The sequence below is a fragment of the Manis pentadactyla genome, chromosome 6 (genome assembly GCF_030020395.1).
Source record: "Manis pentadactyla isolate mManPen7 chromosome 6, mManPen7.hap1, whole genome shotgun sequence".
In the NCBI taxonomy this organism is placed as follows: domain Eukaryota; kingdom Metazoa; phylum Chordata; class Mammalia; order Pholidota; family Manidae; genus Manis; species Manis pentadactyla.
Window position 1 is genome coordinate 34,640,509 of NC_080024.1, and position 21,826 is coordinate 34,662,334.

The 21,826-nt window shown below is 35.7% G+C and overlaps 1 protein-coding gene across 1 annotated transcript in view; it reads left to right on the forward strand.

Moving 5' to 3' along the window:
• Positions 1–21,826, forward strand: part of LOC118933551 (cation channel sperm-associated targeting subunit tau) — an 89,602-nt gene that overhangs the window by 31,048 nt on the left and 36,728 nt on the right. Inside the window, 5 exon segments of the mRNA XM_057503692.1 lie at positions 2,255–2,377; positions 4,879–4,923; positions 5,896–5,964; positions 7,660–7,739; positions 19,437–19,583. Of these exon segments, the coding sequence (XP_057359675.1) occupies positions 2,255–2,377; positions 4,879–4,923; positions 5,896–5,964; positions 7,660–7,739; positions 19,437–19,583 (464 nt within the window).

Genomic DNA, 21,826 nt, shown 5'->3' on the forward strand with positions numbered 1-21,826 from the left:
CTCCTTTCCCTCTCTCTTTTCTTCTTATATAGACTCTAATATTTTTACATGGATTAATTTATTCAGTCTGTATAACAACCCCCAAAACATATATACTCTTTATTATAGTCCCTATTTTGCAGTTGAAGAAACAGGTACTGTAAGGTTAAATAACTTCCTGAAAGTCATAGAACTAGTAAGTGGTGGAGCTGGGAGACTACACTTCATTAAACCATTTCTCACACCAGAGCTTGATATGCTAAGCATTTGCTTCTATTTACAGTTAAGCTTCTTAGAATCTTAAATGTATTTCAGAGCTTTATTTAAAATGAGCTTCACATAGCTGTAGGATTCATTGATTATTCCAGTTTCCTAACAGTTTTATTACATTGGTTTGAATTTCAGTAAAATCCTAAAACATTTCCTCTATGCTTCATATTGGTTATTACAAATTTCATTTTGCTTAAGTGTTAAGTATTAAAGATAGTTCTTTAAGCATAGGCTTAAAAACAAAAACGAAAAACAAGCAATAGTTTTGCTAAAGGCAATCTAGACTATTTCTTTACTTTGCAAATAGTTTTCCTAAGCTTGCCAAGTAAGGCAACCTACAGAATAGGAGAAAATATTTTCAAATCATGTATCTGGTAAGAGGTTAATATCCAAAATATGTAAGGAACTCATAAAACTCAGTAGAAACAGACAGCCCAATTAAAAACCAGTAGAAGACCTGGGTAGATTATTTTCCCAAAGAAGACATACAAATGGTCAACAGGTATATAAAAAATGCTCAACATCAGTAATCATCAGGAAAATGCATATCAAAACCACAGTGAGATAGCACCTCACACCTGTTAAAATGGCCATTATAAAAAAGATAGTAAGTAACCAGTGTCGGCAAGGATGTGGAGAAAAGAGAACCCTTGGCACTATTGGTGAAATGTAAATTCATGCAGCCACTACAGAAAACAGTATGGAGGAAGAAATTAATGGTAGAATTACCATATGATCCAGTAGTTCCACTAATTGGTATTTATCTAAGGAAAGTGAAATCACTATCTCAAAAAGCTATGTGTACTTGCATGTTCACTGCGGCGTTATTCACAGTAGACAAGATCTGGAAACTACCTAATTGTCAATCCACAGATGAATGGATAAAAAAATTCATTCACACAGGAATATTATTCAGCCTTCTACACACATAGGGATATTATTCAACCATAAAAAATATAAAGAAATCCTGCCATGTGCAACAATATGGATGAATCTTGAGGCATCACGCTAAGTGAATTAAGTCAGACAGAGAAAAATAATACTGCGTGATCTCACTTAACATGTGGAATCTAAAACAAAACCCCACCAAACCCAAAAATCTGAACTCATTTATATGGAAAACAGATGGGTGATAGCCAAAGGTGGGGTTAGTCAAGTGGGTGAAATTGGCGAAGGTGGTCAAAAGGTACAAACTTCCAGTTGTAAATAGTCTGGGAATGTAATGTATAGCATGGTGACTGTAGTTAATAATACTGTATCATATATTTGAAAGCTGCTAGGAGAGTAGATCTTAAAAGTTCTCATCACAAGAAAAAAATTGTAACTGTGGTGATGGATGTTAGCTAGGCTTATTATGGTTATCATTTTGCAGTATATACAATATCAAATCTTTACGTTGTACACCTAAAAGTAGTACAATATTATATGTCAATTATGTATTTTTAATTCTTTTTAAAAGGCATCTAGATTATTGAGGTGGGTACGCAATGAAATTTTTTCTAATTACCAAAAGAACATGAATTTTAAATGTCACATACTAATCATATTATGTTGCAGAGCCCAAGGTTGGAAGAGAGTTCCAGGTTGGAACAATAATATACATTTTATCAAAAAGTTAAAGAACAAAGACTGAAATGGATGTGGGATGTCTTTTGATACTGTATGTTTGGATTAATTATATTTGGATTAGATATTGAATTACTTTGATGATGTAGTATACTTAGTAGAGTGCTGAGGCTAACCTTTTGTGAGGAGTCATAAAGAGAATGTAGGCAATAAGTGTTTCAAAAAGACTGTAATTGACATTAGATGTAAACAAGATCCTGATTTTTGTTGACATTAAGGGTATATGTGACTGGGATTGAAAAATTAATAAAGCTAATAACATGAAAACTAATCATTAGGTATGCACATAATATAGTTTATGGATGTATTTATCTGGAAATTACATCTGAAATTAGGACTGAAAATTTAATACTTCTTTTCCTATGTATTTTGTATCAAGGTTCCCAGACATCAAGATGATAAGCGGAATAATATTTTCTTGGAACTAATGCAAAATGACACTACAGGAAAATATCCTCTCCTGTTAGGGAGGGCTCAGGTACACCTTTATAAAATAATTAAGGTATGTATTAAAATCATTTTTTTCACTTTGGTAACACATTGTCCACTTTGTGTTGGTTATGATTTATCTGTACCTGATGTACTCCTATTGACATGTTATATGTCAGTTATAATATGCCTTCAAACCCATGTGCTTAGAAAACAGTATTCCCTATGGCTATTTTAAAAAAATAATAATTGGTTTGTAATAGCATGATGGTCTAAAAATTTATTTTCTGGAAGGGTAGTGATACAACCTAGGAGACTAAGCATGTTTTATTATGTTTTTTGAAATGTTCTAAAACAAGGCTGAAACCACAAAAAAATTTGTGGGCAGCACAGATTTCAGTTCAGTACTTTTACCCTTAGCTGGGCTGCTTGCAGTATGCCCTGTGCTTGTGTCCTTTAAGGGTCAGACAGAGTTTTGGCCAAAGTTTATGGAGATTTTGTGGTTCCTTCTCTCATGCTTTCTACTTTTAGAAGTCCCCACATTTCCTAGCAGCCATGGTTGCCCTGAACTCAGAGGAAGAGAACTAATTGACTGGTGAACAAGAATTAATAATCTGAAGGATTTTCAGGAATATTTGTTAGCACCTAAAGCAAGGAAATTTTCAAACACTAATGGAGTTATGTCAAAAGATGCAGGTTCTCCTACTGGCCAGTTTCATGATAATTTGAACATCAAAAAGATCATTATAGATTCTGAATACACAAAAATCCATGATTCCTTAGTGATCTTCAAAAAAGAAAAAGGGAGGAGGGGAAGAAAAATGGAAGTTTTACATTTTTAAACAGAAGAATGCCAGTTAATAAATGTAGAAGGAATGATAGAATTACAAATTCACCATTTTTGCAATCTTCATAGTGAATAATGACTAGTTCAGTCAGGACTTGGCAGTGGTACTAAAAACATTAGATAAAAGGCTATTGAGGAAGATCTATACACGGTGCCACAATAACAGCCCACAGATTAATTATTGCATAGGGAATAATGTGCCTCTTACAATAGAGAAATGTAGTAGTTACCACTTTAACCAAGAGCTTGAACTTGACACCAGTACTCGTGGGCAACTTAACGTCATATACTTCCTATGGTAGTACATATGAAGTACACAGCATTACCTAGGAATTCCTCTCATCAAAAATAATTAATGCAAATCTAACCAATCCAAGTATAGACCTAACTTGTAGTTTACAGGAATTTAGGGGATAAGGAAAGTGTTATACATTGCTGTGCTGATATGGTAAGACAAATCCATAATGTGGGACCTACTGGCTTAGATTCTTTAAATAGTTAAGGTCATTAAAAAAACAAGGAACTGTTCTAGATTAAAAGAGTTACAGCAATTTTAATTGATAAAAACAGTTACAAAAGACATCTTGGGACACTTAGGAAGATTTGAATATATACTTAATATTAGATAAAACTATTGTTAATTTAAGTGTGCTCTTGATATTATGGCTATGTAGAAGCGTAGTCTTATTTTTATAGTATGCAAGGTGAAGTTTTAACATTTTGGAATGTAGTGACATGGCTGTAACATGTAAATGGTGCAGTAAATATTTATATATACACAAACAGATCAAGCAAACATGGCAATAATTTTTCAATTGAACTTGTTTAATCTAGGTGGCAAGTATATTGATAGGATCATTAAGGAAATCAATTTCAGTTTATGAATTTTCTGAGGAATCTTGTATTTTATATGAAGAACGTATATGGTATGCTGATTCTGCGTGATGTCTGCCATTGTACCACCACCACCTATTGTTTCGCTCATTTATAATAATCTCACCAGAAACTGAGAGGGCAGGTGTTAAATATAATCTTATGGGTTGTTATGCCCAAGTTTTCACTAAAGGAGAGTTAGTGACCAGAATGTCTTTTCCAGGTAGCGTGAGGCATAAAAGAGGAAAACTGTTTATGTCCGTAGTGATGAGCCAAGTCTCAAGTAAAGCAAGGTGGGATGTTTAATGGAGCAGTTAAAGGTGTAAGGTTATGTGTAAACCATAGAATGAGGATTCCATGAACCACAGTGGAAAATGCTGGGAAGAACAGGAACTGTGGGACATTGGATTAGGTGGGAGGACTGATGGCAATGGCAGAGGTGAGCAGAGGTAGTTACCAAGACACCAAGGATTTCCTGGTTACAGAGATCCCAACAATCCCTGAAGATGGTAGAAGCCTCAGTTCTGTCATGAATCAACTTACCAGGTAGATTTATGTTTAAGTAACCCCTCAAAAGGAATGCAGGCATGGCAGTTCCTCCAAGACTTCCAAAAAGGGAAACTAGAACAAGCAGGAACATTTTTGTCTAAAACGTAAAAGTAAACATTAACATTTATTTTTGGCTCAACCTGGAATTTTAATTTTCTTCCAAACATTCATTATATTTGTATTTTAGCAATTAAGTTAGTATATGCATTAAAGTCGCTGTCTGATTTTTTCAATTTTATGAAATGTTTTACATAATATAAAGGAGTGATATGACATTTAGGACTTTTATTATTACTTTTTTCTAGAAAGGATGCTTTACTGAAGAATTTCATATATTGAATAAAAACGCAGTAATAACTTTACTGACACCTCAAAATTTTGTGCACACACTTACATATTATATAATAATATATAATATTTCATATAACCTTACTCTGTTATTGTTTGTAGCCTCTGGTAATTGTTTTTATTCTTTCTGTTGCCTTACCAGTCATTGTTTGTATTAATGGAAATACATTAAATAGAAAATAAAATATTTGCTCACAAACTCTTGATCTCCACTTTTTTTAAAATGCTACTATATTGCTGCTAAATGGTGAACCAGAAAATTAGAAATCATGGAGATAGAGAGTAATATGCCTCTTGCTGCTGCTTTGACTGAATAGCCTCTGGGTCCTCACTTGCTGAATTGAGGAAATACTATTTTTCTCCTTGAAGAGTTTCTGAAAAGTTGTTTTTACAGTTCTTGCTCGAATTTCTTTTTAAGTACTTAAAAATTATTGTCTTGATTAATTGATCTTCTATTCAGAGAGGCTTCTGCTGCCAATAGTCAAAACAGAAACAAGGGGCATAAAAACTTAATGATAGACATTTCAGGTTTTAACCTCTGACACCATCCTTTGCTTCATATATGAGCAAGTTGGGGTTCAGAGAGATGAAATCACTAAATCAGAATTTTATCTGAAAATGGAAATGGAGGTAGGAGAAGTGTGAGTAAATACTTTAAAAATATATACATGTATATGACTATATATATATACATATATATATGTCTCCCATCATAATCCTATTAACAATTGTAAATTGATGTTTTTCATATTTTAATAATATAATATTCCTTAACTTTAACAAAAGTTTTTAACATTTCAGGAATTCTGTGAGATTCTTCTACAGAAGTTCCTGTGTAAATTTTTTTTTAATGGAGTTTCATGCTTTGGTGTTTCTAACGTACAAATCTGTGAAGCAAAAATATCACCTGCTATCACTTCTCCATTAAAGTATTTTCCTGGTTAAACAATAAAATTAATTTGTCACATGTTTAGTTTATTTGCAGGGTGGAGGCAGAATTTATGTTCTCCTATGGAAACTTTGGTTATGGTTATTCACATCAGGTTAGTTCTCCTCTTCTAAAAATTATTCTACTATAGCTATTCAGTCAGATCATCCTTTTCTGAGCCTCTATCCTTTCCAGTTTGATAAATTCCTTAAAGTAAATATTTTTAAAATACTGTTTTCTTCAGCCTAAAGAAAAATGAAATTACCATTATCTGCTTATACATTTAAAAATAATCTTTTACTCAAAATGCCTTCATTATAAAACTTGCTTTTGTGTATGTACATACTTATATCAATACTTAAATTGAACACATTAGATATTCAAGAAATTAATATGGATTTTTATATCTAAAACATATACTTAAAATGGAGTCATTGATGTTATTCAGATATTATTTTGTACTCTGATCATATGTACTCCTTTTCCCATTGGTTATTTTAGCATCTGATATTATTTGAGTCCTCCTTGATTCATCAAGAGAGTAATATGCCCAAAGAGGATATCTTCCTACCTTTGGCCTGCCCCTTTAAATTCCCTACATATATCCATGTTGCAGTGAAAAATTTCATACATTAACCTGTGTCCTTTTCTTTCATTATATCATTAGGCTAGATTCCTAAAATAGAAATTATTATCCAAAACAATGACTTTTCCAAGGAATTGTTCTAGGAAGGTGGTACCAATATATATTCTCACTAAGTGTTTGAAAGAACTGCTGATATCTCTAGATATCATCATAGCTTTGGGAGCATTTATAAATCTAGTTCCATTAGTGCTTCTGTTATATAAAGGAAATGACCCCTGTGCTTTGCATATAATCTTTTCATTTTCTAGTTTTGCTGTTTTTCTAGTCTTGGTTGTTTTTAATTAAGAATGAAAGTGGATACATCAGTCTTATTAAGTAAATCTACTGCTATGTTAACTGAGAAATTCCTGTAAAATGAATTTTAAAATTTTTCCCGTGGTATAACGTAATGATTTTTAATGCATTTTGAATCAGAAGTAATATACAGATGAAAGCTACTAAGCACAAGCTTGTTTTTCTTTTTTCCTTCTTGGCTTTCATTTCTCTTTCTTTTCCTTCTATCTATTTTCTTTATTTTCTTATCATCACTTAGGCCTTACAGGGACCCATAATTGTATAGTCCTTTTTGTGATATTCATATTTTATAAGGAACAACTTAAGAGGTAGGTTTTGATTCTGAATATCAGTATAATTTGTAACAATCTCATTTTAAGGAGATACATCCTTTTCAAATAAAACTGGGCAAGTATTGCTTTATGTAGGTAGACTATTAGAAACAAAGATCAAAGGTATTCTATGGAAAAGAGTGGGAAATAGAACAAAAGTTCAATTTGATTCTATGTGTATGAACTTTTCAGTAATATAGTCCCCTACCTATCATGACAATGTAAAAAGTGTACTGCATTGGGGGCACATAAAGCTGCATTCATATCCAGCTCTTATGCGTATTAGATAACCTTGAACCAACTACTGAATCTTCAGTATTATCTGCAAAATAACCACAGTTGTCTACCCCATTGGATTATTGAGAGCACTAAATAATATCAGAGATATAAAACTTCTGGCAGATATTTAGTGCTCAATAAATGTTAGTTTTTTTTCTTCTTTTAATTCCTTTTTTCTTATATGTATCATTTAAATCCTGTTCCTTAGTCCTGCAGAATAGCAGTAGTATGGTGAACTGTAGTTATAATAGTGTTAAAATATATTTACCATTTTGTCCAGCTAAAATCTCTTGAGAAAATTATCAAGCCATCCATGTTTATGAATGTTGCACCACCTCCAGAAAGAACAGATCCTGTGACGTAAGCATTTGAAGTCTTATTAAAATAACCAGATCATACTGCATTTAAAAAATTTAATCTATTTGATGGACTGTTTTGGTTGTCTTAAGACATAGCCAGAATGGGCTAGGCTGCAAGGTAAAGAGAGTGGTGAACTGGTGTTTAATAAGGTAGGGAAAATCTTGAGCTCCTGGTATAGCCCTGGAGACAGGAGGTGAGGAGGTCTGGAGATAAGAAAAAGAAGGGCTACCAACTTCATGGATGAAGGAGGGAAGGGTACAGCTTGATGAGGAAAGTTGGCCAGTGAGAGATTACTTTTGTAGAAAGGGGCAATGAACTTTTAAGACCAAGGTGTCTAATAGTTGTCAGTGTTTTGCTGCTTAGTACGCTAGTGTTACCTACACTTCCTCACATTCCAGTTGTTATTTCCAAACCTTAAGCAGAGTCTTTGGTTAAAAAAATGTCATTAAAAAACTAAAAGTAACTTTAAAAAGGTGTCAACGTGTCTTGAAATTTCAACAGTAAAAATAGATAAAAGAAAAATGAGAGCCTGAGAAAGAGATTTAATCTATAGTGCTATCCAAAAATAATAAAAGGAAAAAATGGAAATGGGATTGAGGGAATTAGGTATAGGGTAGGAAATTATATTCTGAAGTGCTTATTGTTCTGTAGTCTCAAAAACACTGGGTATTATCACTAGACACAAATTTTGTCCATTTGATATTGGTGATTTGTTGAAATAGTAAAGTTAAATGTTTTTCTTATGTTTATTGATCAGTTTTCCATAGCCATCCATTGACTCAATAAACATTTGTTGAATGCTATACCCCCAGTGCATTGTAAATACAAAGGTTCAATGAACAAGAGCAAATATTCCTAAAGTTCATATGGAACCATGAAAGACCCAGAACAGCCAAAGCAATCCTGAGGAAGAACAAAGCTAGGGGTATTACACTCCTTGACTTCAAGCTGTACTATAAAGTGATAGTAATCAAAACAGTGTGGTACTGGCACAAGAACAGACCCATAGATCAATGGAACAGAATAGAGAGCCCAGATATAAACCCACACATATGTGATCAATTAATATATAATAAAGGAGCCATGAATATACAATGGGGAAAAGACAGCCTCTTCAATAACCAGTGTTGGGAAAACTGGACAGCTATATAAAAGAGAATGAAACTGGATTACCATCTAACTCCATACACAAAAACACAAAATGGATCAAAGACCTGACTGTAAGTCATGAAACCATAAAACTCTTGAAGGAAACATAGGCAAATCTCTTGAACATAAGCCTGGGTAATTTTTTTCTGGATACATCTCCTTGAGCAAGGGAAACAAAATAAAAAATGAACAAGTGGGACTACATCAAACTAAAAAGCTTCTGTACAGCAAAGGACACCATCAGCATAACAAATGCAACCTACAGTCTAGGAGAATATATTCATCAACAGTTTATCCTATAAGGGGTTAAGATCCAAAATATATAAAGAACTCAGAGACCTCAACACCAGAAAAACAAATAACCTGATTAAAAAATGGGTGGAGGACCCGAACAGACATTTTTCCCAAGAACAAACCCAGATGGACAACAATCACATGAAGAAGTCTTCCGTATGATTAATCATCAGGGAAATGCAAATTAAAACCACAATGAGATATCACCTCACACCAATCAGAGTGGCCACTATCCAAAAGACAAGATACTACAAGTGTTGATGAGGATGTGGAGAAAAAGGAACACTACCTACACTGTTGGTGGGAATGTCAATTGGTGCAGACACTGTGGAGAGCAGTATAAAGGTTCCTCAAAAAACTAAAAATAGAAATGCCATTTGATCCAGTAATTCCACGTCTAGGAATTTACCCAAAGAAAACAAAATCCCCTCTTTGAAAAGATAGATGTATGTGGCCCTATGTTTATTGCTGCATTATTTACAATACCCAAGATACAGAAGCAACCTAAGTGCCCATCAATAGATGAATGTATAAGGAAGGTGTGGTACATATACACAATGGCATATCATTCAAAAGAAATCCTGCCTTTTGCAACAACATGGATAGACCTAGAAGGTGTATGCTAAGTGAAGTAGGCCAGGTGGAGAAAGACAAATGCCATATTATTTCACTTATTTGTGGGATTAAAAAAAAAGCAAAACAGACTGAACCAAACAGTGGTAGGCACATAGACACTGAGAAGTGACCAGTGGTTACCATGGGGAGGGACGGGTAGGTGGGTGGAGAGGGTGAGGAAACAAAGGGGCACAAAAATCTCAATATAAGTTGGTTGCTTGAATGGTAGTACAGCATGGAGAATATAGCCAGTGATTCTGTGATGTCTTTCTATATTGACAGATAGTACTTCATTAGTGGGAGTGCAGATTTAATCATATGGGTAACTATTGAACCATTGTGTTATATACCTGAAACCAATATAAGATTATATATCAATGATGCTTCAATTTAAATAAAGGTAAATGAGGCCTGGTCCCTGCCCTTAAGTAGCTCATGGTTTAGTGGAAAAGTAATGTGTAAAAGTAAAGTATTATTATACAGATGGAATAAGTGCTCTCCCAGAGGTAAGCATAAAGAAATGTGGGACACAGCCAAGGAGTTTTTCATACTTATGGGAGTTAGGAGTAAAGTATTATCAAATAATATCAAATAATGCTTCACAACAGAAAGAGCATTTGAGGTAAGATTTGTAAAAATGGGTAGTAGTCCATCAGGTTGGTTTTGTAAGGGTGAGTAGACACTCCCACAGAGGGCACATATGTAAAAGGTGGGAACCATAGAGGCTATGTCATTTTGGAGAACAGTGAGTAGTTACATGGAGAACAGTGAGTGGCTAAAAGCATAGGAACAAGGAGGGGAGCAATGGGAAATGAGCTGGAGCAGTAGTAGGAAGGGGCAGGAGGTGGTGGTTAAAGGTTCAGGCTGTAGAGCCAGACTGCATGGGCCTCCCTCCATCTTGGCTCTGCCATGTACTAGCTGTGTGACTCTGGACAAGTTACTTAGGCTTTTTGTGCTCTCTCTATTGAATGGTATAAAAATAGTAACTATTTAACTGAGTTGTTGTGGTGATTAAGTTATGTATCAAACAGAACATGGTAGCAAATAGTAAAATGCTTAGCTCTTAGCTACCAATTAAAGTAATAAATATTCTGTCATCACCATCATCATCATTGTAGGCTTATGCTTCTCAAATTTAAGTGAATTTTACTCTTGAGTCCTCATCAGTGCACCAGGGAAACAAAAAGACACCAGAAAATATAGTGAGTCTTTCTGGAGTATTACTTTACTCAAAGATGTTGAGAGAGAAAATGTTATATTAAGATTAACATGTAAGTATTGGAGTAGAATAAAAGTCACATACATTTTTAAGATAAAAAAATGCTTCTTAAGAAATGGTGTTTGTGTCTCCTTGCAGTAAATTACATCTCTAGAGACCTTCAGTGTCCTCTTCTGTCCCACAGGAGTTCTCTATTGGAAAAGTTCAGAAGTGCTATAGGAGATGTAGAGCCATTGATGAATTTTAAGTTGGGGAAATAACATGATCAACTTGGATTTTTTGATTCTGTCAATAGACTTGAATATGGGCAGAAAGGGTTTAGGATTGGAGGAAGTTGTTGCATTAGTCTGCATGAGAGAGAATGATAATCTAAACTACGGCAATGGTTTGGTTAATTTTATGTATCAACTTGACTGGTCCATGGCGTGCCTAGATTTTTGGTCATACAATATTCAGGGTGTTTCTGTGAAGGTGTTTACAGATGAAATTAACATTTAGAATAGTCTAATGTCACAATTATCGAAATTGGAAAGAGAAGAACAACTGAGGCCTAAGGTCAGCAGAAGGAGGGACATAATAAAGATCAGAGAAGAAATGAATAAAATTGAGAAGAATAAAACAATAGAAAAAATCAATGAAACCAAGAGCTGGTTCTTCGAGAAAATAAACAAAATAGATAAGCCTCTAGCCAGACTTATTAAGAGAAAAAGAGAATCAACACACATCAACAGAATCAGAAACGAGAAAGGAAAAATCACAACAGACCCCACAGAAATACAAAGAATTATTAGAGGATACTATGAAAACCTATACGCTAACAAGCTGGAAAACCTAGGAGAAATGGACAACTTCCTAGAAAAATACAACCTTCCAAGACTGACCCAGAAAGAAACAGAAAATCTAAACAGACCAATTACCAGCAATGAAATTGAAGCGGTAATCAAAAAACTACCAAAGAACAAAACCCCCGGGCCAGATGGATTTACCTCAGAATTTTATCAGACATACAGGGAAGACATAATACCCATTCTCCTTAAAGTTTTCCAAAAAATAGAAGAGGAGGGAATACTCCCAAACTCATTCTATGAAGCCAACATCACCCTAATACCAAAACCAGGCCAAGACCCCACCAAAAAAGAAAACTACAGACCAATATCCCTGATGAACATAGATGCAAAAATACTCAACAAAATATTAGCAAATCGAATTCAAAAATACATCAAAAGGATCATACACCATGACCAAGTGGGATTCATCCCAGGGATGCAAGGATGGTACAACATTCGAAAATCCATCAACATCATCCACCACATAAACAAAAAGAAGGACAAAAACCACATGATCATCTCCATAGATGCTGAAAAAGGATTTGACAAAATTCAACATCCATTCATGATAAAAACTCTCAACAAAATGGGCATAGAGGGCAAGTACCTCAACATAATAAAGGCCATCTATGATAAACCCACAGCCAACATTATATTGAACAGCGAGACGCTGAAAGCTTTTCCTCTGAGATCGGGAACAAGACAGGGATGTCCACTCTCCCCACTGTTATTTAACATAGTACTGGAAGTCCTAGCCATGGCAATTAGACAAAACAAAGAAATACAAGGAATCCAGATTGGTAAAGAAAAGGTTAAACTGTCATTATTTGCAGATGACATTATATTGTACATAAAAAACCCTAAAGACTCCACTCCAAAACTACTACAACTAATATTGGAATTCAGCAAAGTTGCAGGATACAAAATTAACACACAGAAATCTGTGGCTTTCCTATACACTAACAATGAACTAATAGAAAGAGAAATCAGGAAAACAATTCCATTCACAATAGTATCAAAAATAATAAAATACCTAAGAATAAACCTAACCAAGGAAGTGAAAGACCTATACCCTGAAAACTATAAGACACTCTTAAGAGAAATTAAAGAGGTCACTAACAAATGGAGACTCATCCCATGCTCCTGGCTAGGAAGAATTAATATCGTCAAAATGGCCATCCTGCCCAAAGCAATATACAGATTTGATGCAATCCCTATCAAATTACCAACAGCATTCTTCAATGAACTGAAACAAATAGTTCAAAAATTCATGTGGAACCACCAAAGACCCCGAATAGCCAAAGCAATCCTGAGAAGAATAAAGTGGCGGGGATCTCACTCCCCAACTTCAAGCTCTACTACAAACCCACAGTAATCAAGACAATTTGGTACTGGCACAAGAACAGAGCCACAGACCAGTGGAACAAAATAGAGACTCCAGACATTAACCCAAACATATATGGCCAATTAATATACGATAAAGAAGCCATGGACATACAATGGACAGTCTATTCAACAGATGGTGCTGGTAAAACTGGACAGCTACATGTAAGAGAATGAAACTGGGTCACTGTCTAACCCCATACACAAAAGTAAATTCGAAATGGATCAAAGACCTGAATGTAAGTCATGAAACCATAAAACTCTTAGAAAAAAACATAGGCAAAAATCTCATGGACATAAACATGAGTGACTTCTTCATGAACATATCTCCCTGGGCAAGGGAAACAAAAGCAAAAAATGAACAAGTGGGACTATATCAAGCTGAAAAGCTTCTGTACAGCAAAGGACACCATCAATAGAACAAAAAGGTATCCTACAGTATGGCAGAATATATTCATAAATGACAGATCCAATAAAGGGTTGACATCCAAAATATATAAAGAGCTCACACACCTCAACAAACAAAAAGCAAATAATCCAATTAAGAAATGGGCAGAGGAGCTGAATAGACAGTTCTCTAAAGATGAAATTCAGATGGCCAACAGACACATGACAAGATGCTCCACATCGCTTGTCATCAGAGAAATGCAAATTAAAACCACAATGAGGTATCACCTCACACCAGTAAGAATTGCCACTATCCAAAAGACAAACAACAACAAATTTTGGTGAGGTTGTAGAGAAAGGGGAACCTTCCTAGGAATTCACATTCCTAGAGAAAGGTTGGTGGGAATGTGAATTAGTTCAACAACCATTGTGGAAAGCAGTATGGAGGTTCCTCAAAATGCTCAAAATAGAAATACCGTTTGACCCAGGAATTCCACTTCTAGGAATTTATCCTAAGAATGCAGCAGCTCAGTTTGAAAAAAACAGATGCACCCCTATGTTTATTGCTGCACTATTTACAATAGCCAAGAAATGGAAGCAACCTAAGTGTCCATCAGAAGATGAATGGATAAAGAAGATGTGGTACACAACTTTACATTTCCCTGTATGGCCCCGGAAGATGACTGGTTAGCCAGAGACGGGTAAGATTCCTCAAGGGAGGAACAACCTAAGACAGGCACAGTCGCAGGGGGGTCATCAGGTGAGAAATTGGGGATCAACAGAGGTGAGGCTTAGAACCTCACCCCTCCTGTTCTGAGAGAAATCTTCTGCATACGTGGATGTTTTATTGCCCTTGTCTAGCTTGGATTAACACATAGTCTATAGGTACACACCTGATCATCTACATTTGCTCTCTTACAACACTAAACTATGTTTTCTACCTTTATCTTGTATCTACCTATCACTTCAGCATTTTATTAAAAATAATAATAATAAAGAGAGAAATGTGGTATCCACATATAAATCAAGTATAAAAATCAAATGAGTATTCATATTTGAACTGACTGTTTATAGTTCATAATGCATGAGCAAAACCAAAAGTTTCTGTGATGACTGCCCTTGTACTGTTCACCATGTAACTTATTCACAATGTAAGAATTTGTTCTCCATGTAAGAACTTATTTGTTATGCTTCAGAAGATTGGAGACTGACGAAAATTAGGCTTGGGGTGGATTAATGATTGTGCATTGAGCATTGACTCCCCTATACAGAATTTTATTATTGTTAACAACCATTTGATCAATAAATATGAGAGATGCCCTCACAAAAAACAAAAAAAAAAGTACACACTTCCAATTGTAAAATAAATAAGTATCTGGAATGTAATGTATAGCATAAGGAATATAGTCAAAATATTGTAACAAGTTGGTATGGTGATAGCTGGTACCTAGAATTATAATGTATATAAATGTTGAATCACTGTGTTGTACACCTGAAACTAATGTAATGAAATACTGTGTGTCAACTACCCTCCAATAAAAAATAATTATCTACAAAAAAAAAAAAGAAGAAGATGTGGTACATATACACAATGGAATATTATTCAGCCATAAGAAGAAAACAAATCCTACCATTTGCAACAACATGGATGGAGCTAGAGGGTATTATGCTCAGTGAAATAAGCCAGGTGGAGAAAGACAAGTACCAAATGATTTCACTCATATGTGGAGTATAAGAACAAAGAAAAACTAAAGGAACAAAACAGTAGCAGAATCACAGAACCCATGAATGGACTAACAGTTACCAAAGGGAAAGGGACTGGGGAGGGTGGGTGGGAAGGGAGGGATAAGGACGTGGAAAAAAGAAAGGGGGCATTACAATTAGCATGTATAATGTGTGTGGGGGGGTACGGGGCAGGCTCTACAACACAGAAGATAAGTAGTGATTTTACAGCATCTTACTACACTGATGGACAGTGACTGTGAAAGGGTATGTTGGGGGGACTTGGTGAAGGGGGGAGCCTAGTAAACATAATGTTCTTCATGTAATTGTAGATTAATGATACCAAAAAAAAAATTCAAAATCTCTGCATACATGTTAACAAAATTAACATTTAAACAGGTAGCCTGAGTAGAACAGATTGCCCTCTCTAATGCATGTGGGCTTCATCCAAACAGATGAAGGACACAATAGAAAAAAAGCCTGACCCTTCCCTGAATAAGAGAATTTCTTCTACCTGACTGCCTTTGAACTGGAAAACTGGCTTTTTCCTGCCTCCAAACTTAAATGGAGACATGGACCCTTCATGGATCTTGAGTCTGCAGATCTTCAGACTGGAACTACACCATTGGATTTCCTGGGTCTCCAACTCACCAGCTCATCCTGCAAATTTTGGAACTTGTCGGAGCTCATAATTGCATAAGCCAATTCTTTACAATATCTCTCAACCTCTCTCACACACACCTATATCTGTATACATCTTACTCTGTTTTTCTGGACAACTCTAATAAAAATTTTGCTACTGAGAGTGGATATAGAGCAACAGAGTATTAAGGATGAGTTTTCTGAATTGCTTCCTGGGTTTCAGGAATTGGCTTTCTATTCTAGATTTAATGACTCACTAGTCATCCCAATAGTTAAGAGAGCTCTGATAGCCCACGGCATGATCTGGCAGTAGAGATATGCAAAATATCACCATTGGATACTCCTGTAACCATATATAAGAAGCAAAGATCTACACAGCTGTGTATGTGGTACTTTTAGAATTTTTGTCAAACTCATAATGAGATTGGCTAGGTGCTCCTGATGTTGCTGGACAAAGTAAAAAAAGAAAAGGCTATGGTAAGGTTTCAAATTCCCAGATCAAGCATTGCATAAATGACGTTAAATAATCTATGTGTGCTGCAGGAGACCCTTATCTCCTGTAGCCATAGGACTAAGAATGCAGAAAATCAAACCAGAATTTCATCTTACAACTTGCTGAATTACAGTGCAAGTTGAACTCCCAGCCTCAGGGTGTCTACTGTTAAAGTGAGGGCTAAGCTTAGGAATAAATGGAGTCTGGAAAATTGGAATGGGAATATGGGGGAAGACCCTGATAAATCTGGGAACATTGAGCCCCTAAATTCTGATGTATCTTATTCTGATGGAAGACCCTCTCAACCTCCAGTGGAAGAGGCCCCTCCATCCCCAGCAAAAGTGACATCACCACTCCTAGTGGTAGTGGCCTTTTCATCTCCACCTGAGGGAATTAACCCTCCATTGCCTGAGAAGCAATAATGGCCTCCTCTGAGGCAGTTGCTATGTAAGACAATGCTGATTCTCCTTAGGCCTCACCCCTGCACCAATTTGCTTCCAGGCTTATTACTAGACTCAAGTCCTAGCAAGACCCTAAAGGTAAGGTACAAAGTGTGACCTTGTGAGGAGGTGCACTGCACTGCAAAAACAGCTACTGGGTTTTCTAATTTATACAGACAGAAATCCAGGAAACATGTAGGAATGGATATTAAGGGTGTGGGATAATGGTGGAAGGAACATAACATTTGGATCACATCAAATTTGTTGATAAGGGCTCACTAAGGAGAGAATCTACATTTAATATTGCAGCTTGAGGAGTTAGGACTCTAACAGTTTGGTTGATTGGTTGCTGAAACATGGACCAAAAGATGGCCTACTGTGAGTGGATTGGAAATGCTAGGCCTGCCTTGGTTTAATGTAGATGAGTGGATCCAAAAGGTTAGGGAGATCGTAATGTTGGAGTGGATTTGTCATTTAAGACCTACTCACCTACCCTGGGAGGCAAGGGAAGCCCCATCCTTGAGCTCTGTGATAGCTCTTCTCTTAAGGCCAGACCTTTCAGTGGGAACTGAAGTCACTGAACTGGGAAATCGAAATGCATGGGAGTAATTTAGATACTGAAATGGCAGGGGCCAAGTGATGGCATTCAGCCTCCAAAGGCAAGATGGGTATGTACTGTAATGGACAGTCACAGCAACAATAAGAATAGTCTAATTTGTGCAGACCTTTGTCATTAGTGAATTGATCATGATGTTTCTAGAAATAAAATACCCAGGAAGCCTACTAAATTCTTACTGATCTGTATGAACAGAAAAATTCTAGGTCAGGTAAATAAAAGTCTGTAACCTGAGTCATAAAAGTAGAGAGTCATGGATTCTCTATCAATTCCCAGATTTGAGGCAGCTACTGGACACTGTCTCTGAACTGACACTAATTCCAGAGGACCCAAAACATCACTGTGGTCCACCAGAGTAGGGGCTTATGGAGGTCAGGTGATCAATGAAATATTAACTCTTATCCATCTCAAAGTAGGCTCAGTGGGTCCCTGAACTCATTCTGTGGTTATTTCCCTAGTTCCAGCATGCATAATTGGAAAGCATAAATAGAAGACATACTTAGCTGTTGATGAATCCCTACATTGGTCCCTGACTTGTGGACTGAGGGATGATATGGTGGGAAAGGCCAAATGTAAACCACCAGAGCTATCTCTATCCACAAAAAAAGTAAATCAAAAGCAATATCACATTCCTGGACGGTTTGCAGAAATTAGAATTAGGGTTTGCCATCATCGAGTACTTGGAAGATGCAGGGGTTGTGATTCCCATCATATACGCATCCAGTTCACTCATTTGTGCAAAAATCAGACCCTGCAGAATGACAGTGGGTTATTATAAGCTTAACCAGGTGGTGACTAATTGCAGCTGCTGTACCAGGTATGGTTTCATTGCTTGAGCAAATTAATACATTCCCTGGTACCTGGTATGCAGCTCTAGATCTGGAAATCTTGATGCCTTTCCCTCACACAAGATATCACACTGGTCCATTACAGTGATAACATGCTAATTGGATGTAGTAAGCAAGAAGTAGCAACTATTAAAGATTTACTAGTAAGACATTTGCATGTCAGAGTGTGGAAAATAAGTATGACCAAAAATTCAGGGGCCTTCTACCTCAGTGAATTTTAGGAATCCAGTGGTATGGGACTTGTGAAGATACTCCTGCTTAGGTGAAGGACAAGTTGCTACATCTGGCCCATCCTATAATCAAAAAAGAGGGACAACACCTAGTGGGCCTCTTTGGATTTTGGAGGCAGCGTATTTCCCATTTAGGTGTACTATCGTGGTCCATTTACTGATTAACCTGAAAATATATATATATATTATTTACTATATATATATAATTATTTCCTCCTCATTCTTATCTCCTTATTATGATGCACTGATTTTATAATATTTAAGTAAATGATAAGTTTCAGGATATCAAGAAAATTAAACATCACCCAAGGACTTTACCTTCTGTTTTGGGGAAGAGGCGAGTGAGTTTTTGTTGTATCCAGGACAGTTGTATTCATTTGGGCAGAATTGTGATCTTGTTACTGTTTTCATTTGGGGATAAAGTGTGTTTTAAGGAGATGCTCATGGTTGCCAGGTTGACAAGGGGTGGGCTTGTGATGGTAAATTTTATGTGTTAACTTGAATGGGCCATGAAATAGAGATTTGGGTCTAGAGATTGGGAGGGAGGTCTGGGCTCAAACACTTTCTACATCTCTTTAGAACTTCAGGTCCTCCTTTTCCATCCCTATTGCCCATGATCTTAGCAGTAGGACTTGATATAGGTACTCAAGAGAGCACCTATATCAAGGTTTCTGACATTTGTCGTCTTTCCTAGCTCTTGCCTCTGATGGTCCATGATGGATAGGTGAGCTCACAGGATAAAAGAGAGAATGATTAAAAGTGATAGCTATGACTGATTTTAGAAGTATATTTTCATATAATTTCAGTATTTAATTTTACTACCATTTTGCAGAAATGTTATTATACCACAGCCAATAGAATATCCAGCATTCTTATCCCCAGACCTGAATGTTAGTGTTGGGATGCCAGCTACAATGTCTCAATCCAAACAGCCATTTGCAGTGCGACTTGAAAACCTTTATCAACAACCTCGGGAAAGGTAAAAAACAAAAAAACAAAACAAAAAAAATTTCATCTTATTTATGTGTTACTTGTGTATTAATTTTTTCCTTTGAGACATCAGCTTGCTGTTGGCCCAGGAACCTTCATTGTGGTGATATTTCATGGGTTTAGAGGTTATTCCAGAGTATTGCTTATATTAAGGAATTTGTTTAAAAAGTCATTGCTATGGTAAGAGGTGAGAACTAATTTATATAAGGGAGAAAATGTAATAGTTGCTCTGCCTCTTTGACAATGTATTCTATAGGTCTCTTGTGCTCTTTTCTGTATTTCCTTTCTTTTCCTTTTTATCTATGCCTCAGTTTAGCTGTTTTCTTCTGACCTATCTTATAGTTCACTGCTTCTTTCTTCTTTGTTTCTACTCTGCCGTTAAACCAATTGAATTCTTCATTTCAGTTATTTCCCTCCCAGTTATGGAATTATTTATTTTATAGTTTCCATTTTTTTTCTGCCAAAATACCTGGTCTAGTCTTTTAATTCTTTGAACATATTAATCATTACTATTTTAAAGTTTATCTCTGATAACTCCATTTTCTTTATCTCGTAACACTGTTTCTATTTTTTCTCATAGTTTTAAGTAAAATCTTATATTTTCCTTTGTTATTTTTACTGAATGCCAAACATTGTATTTAAAAATCTATAGAACTAATTTGGGGTTCTTTATTGTATATTCTTATAGAGGAAATATACATTTGCATGTGGCAGCCAGTCAGTCTAGGGATTAGCAGTCCCACATTACCTTAATTCAATTGAGATTGAGATTGAAATGATTTAAAGTGATTGAAAAGATTTTTGGCTTTAGTTCCTGCAAGGATTAGTCTTTTTTTGGTTTACTCTTATTCCTAGTATCAAGACTGGCACTAGAGTAAGGTGACTAGGACATTTTAATTAAGACAGCCCTTACTCTTGTGGCCTAGCCCTTTAGGATCCCATCAAAAAAGCCATTTACCATAGTTTCTCATTCTCAGCAGGATCTGAACTCTGGTTTTGTTCCCCCATCTTTGTGTATCTATCTCACAATTCTTAGCTTTGTAACTCTTGGCCACCACAAATTTCTTGAAGGAAAAATGATACTAAATAATGGGTTCATTGCCTTTAGACTTCCTTTCTGCCCAAATTTTTGATTTGCAAATCCTTGCAAATCACTGACTCACATTATCTTTCTTGCATGTTCTCATAGTCTAGGGATGTTATTCTGTTCCTTATTTTCTTTCTTCTTATAACTACTTTGGAATTTGGCCTTGATAGTTCTCTGTTGCTGTATTTTATGTGAAATTAATTTTTCTGAATTGTTTGTAGGAGACTTGATTTAGAAAACTTTCCTAGCTTCATAGAGCTCCCACTTCTGTTGCTTTCATTTGGTGTTAAAAAACATAATGACTAGCTTTAAGATTTCCTGGGGCCCTGTTGTGGTGTAGAGACCTGGCTGGTCAGTTTTGACCATTCACAGTTGTTAGGCTCCTCCAGTCTTCTTAGTTGTTAACATGAACCCTATGTCCTTACTATTGGAATGAGCAAAACCCTCCCCCTTTCAACTGCTGTTCTCAAATTGACATGCCATGCTTTCCTGTGACTACCTGTTAGCTGTTTTGGGGCTCTCTTACTCTCAGGTCAGTCCCCCTTTTATATCTATTGCTTTCTCCCATATATGTATAATGATACCATGAAGGTCTTAATGTATATGTGTTGGGGTTCATAGGGATACTTTGTCACATGATCTTGTTGTAAATGTTGCCCATAGGTTTTTGGGTTTGCTACCTAGATACTCTGAATGTTTTTATAGAAAAATTTGAGAAGATTTAAAAACTAAGCTACTCCTGCTGCTATTATCTTCTCAGAAATATCCCTCTTTTGCTGAGTTTTCATATTTATAATAATTTATCTGTAATATGTGGGAGAATTTAAACAATCATTTCATTCACAAATAATGATTTTGTTTCTTTATTCCCAGTCTTTACCCTTTAATTTTGTTTTCTTATATTACTGTGCTATCTAGAAGTGGCAGTCAATGTCTTATATAAATGGCAAGGGTGGACATCTTTGTTTTGTTCATGATCTTTAAAGGCAATTTTTCTAGCATTTAAGAGTCAAGAACATTATTTATATAGGTTTTTTGGTAGATATACTATACTAGGTTAACTGAATTATTCCATTCTGTTCCTAATTTCCTAAGAGTTTTTTTTAATCATGAGTGAATGTTGGATTTTGCCAAAATTTTTTTTC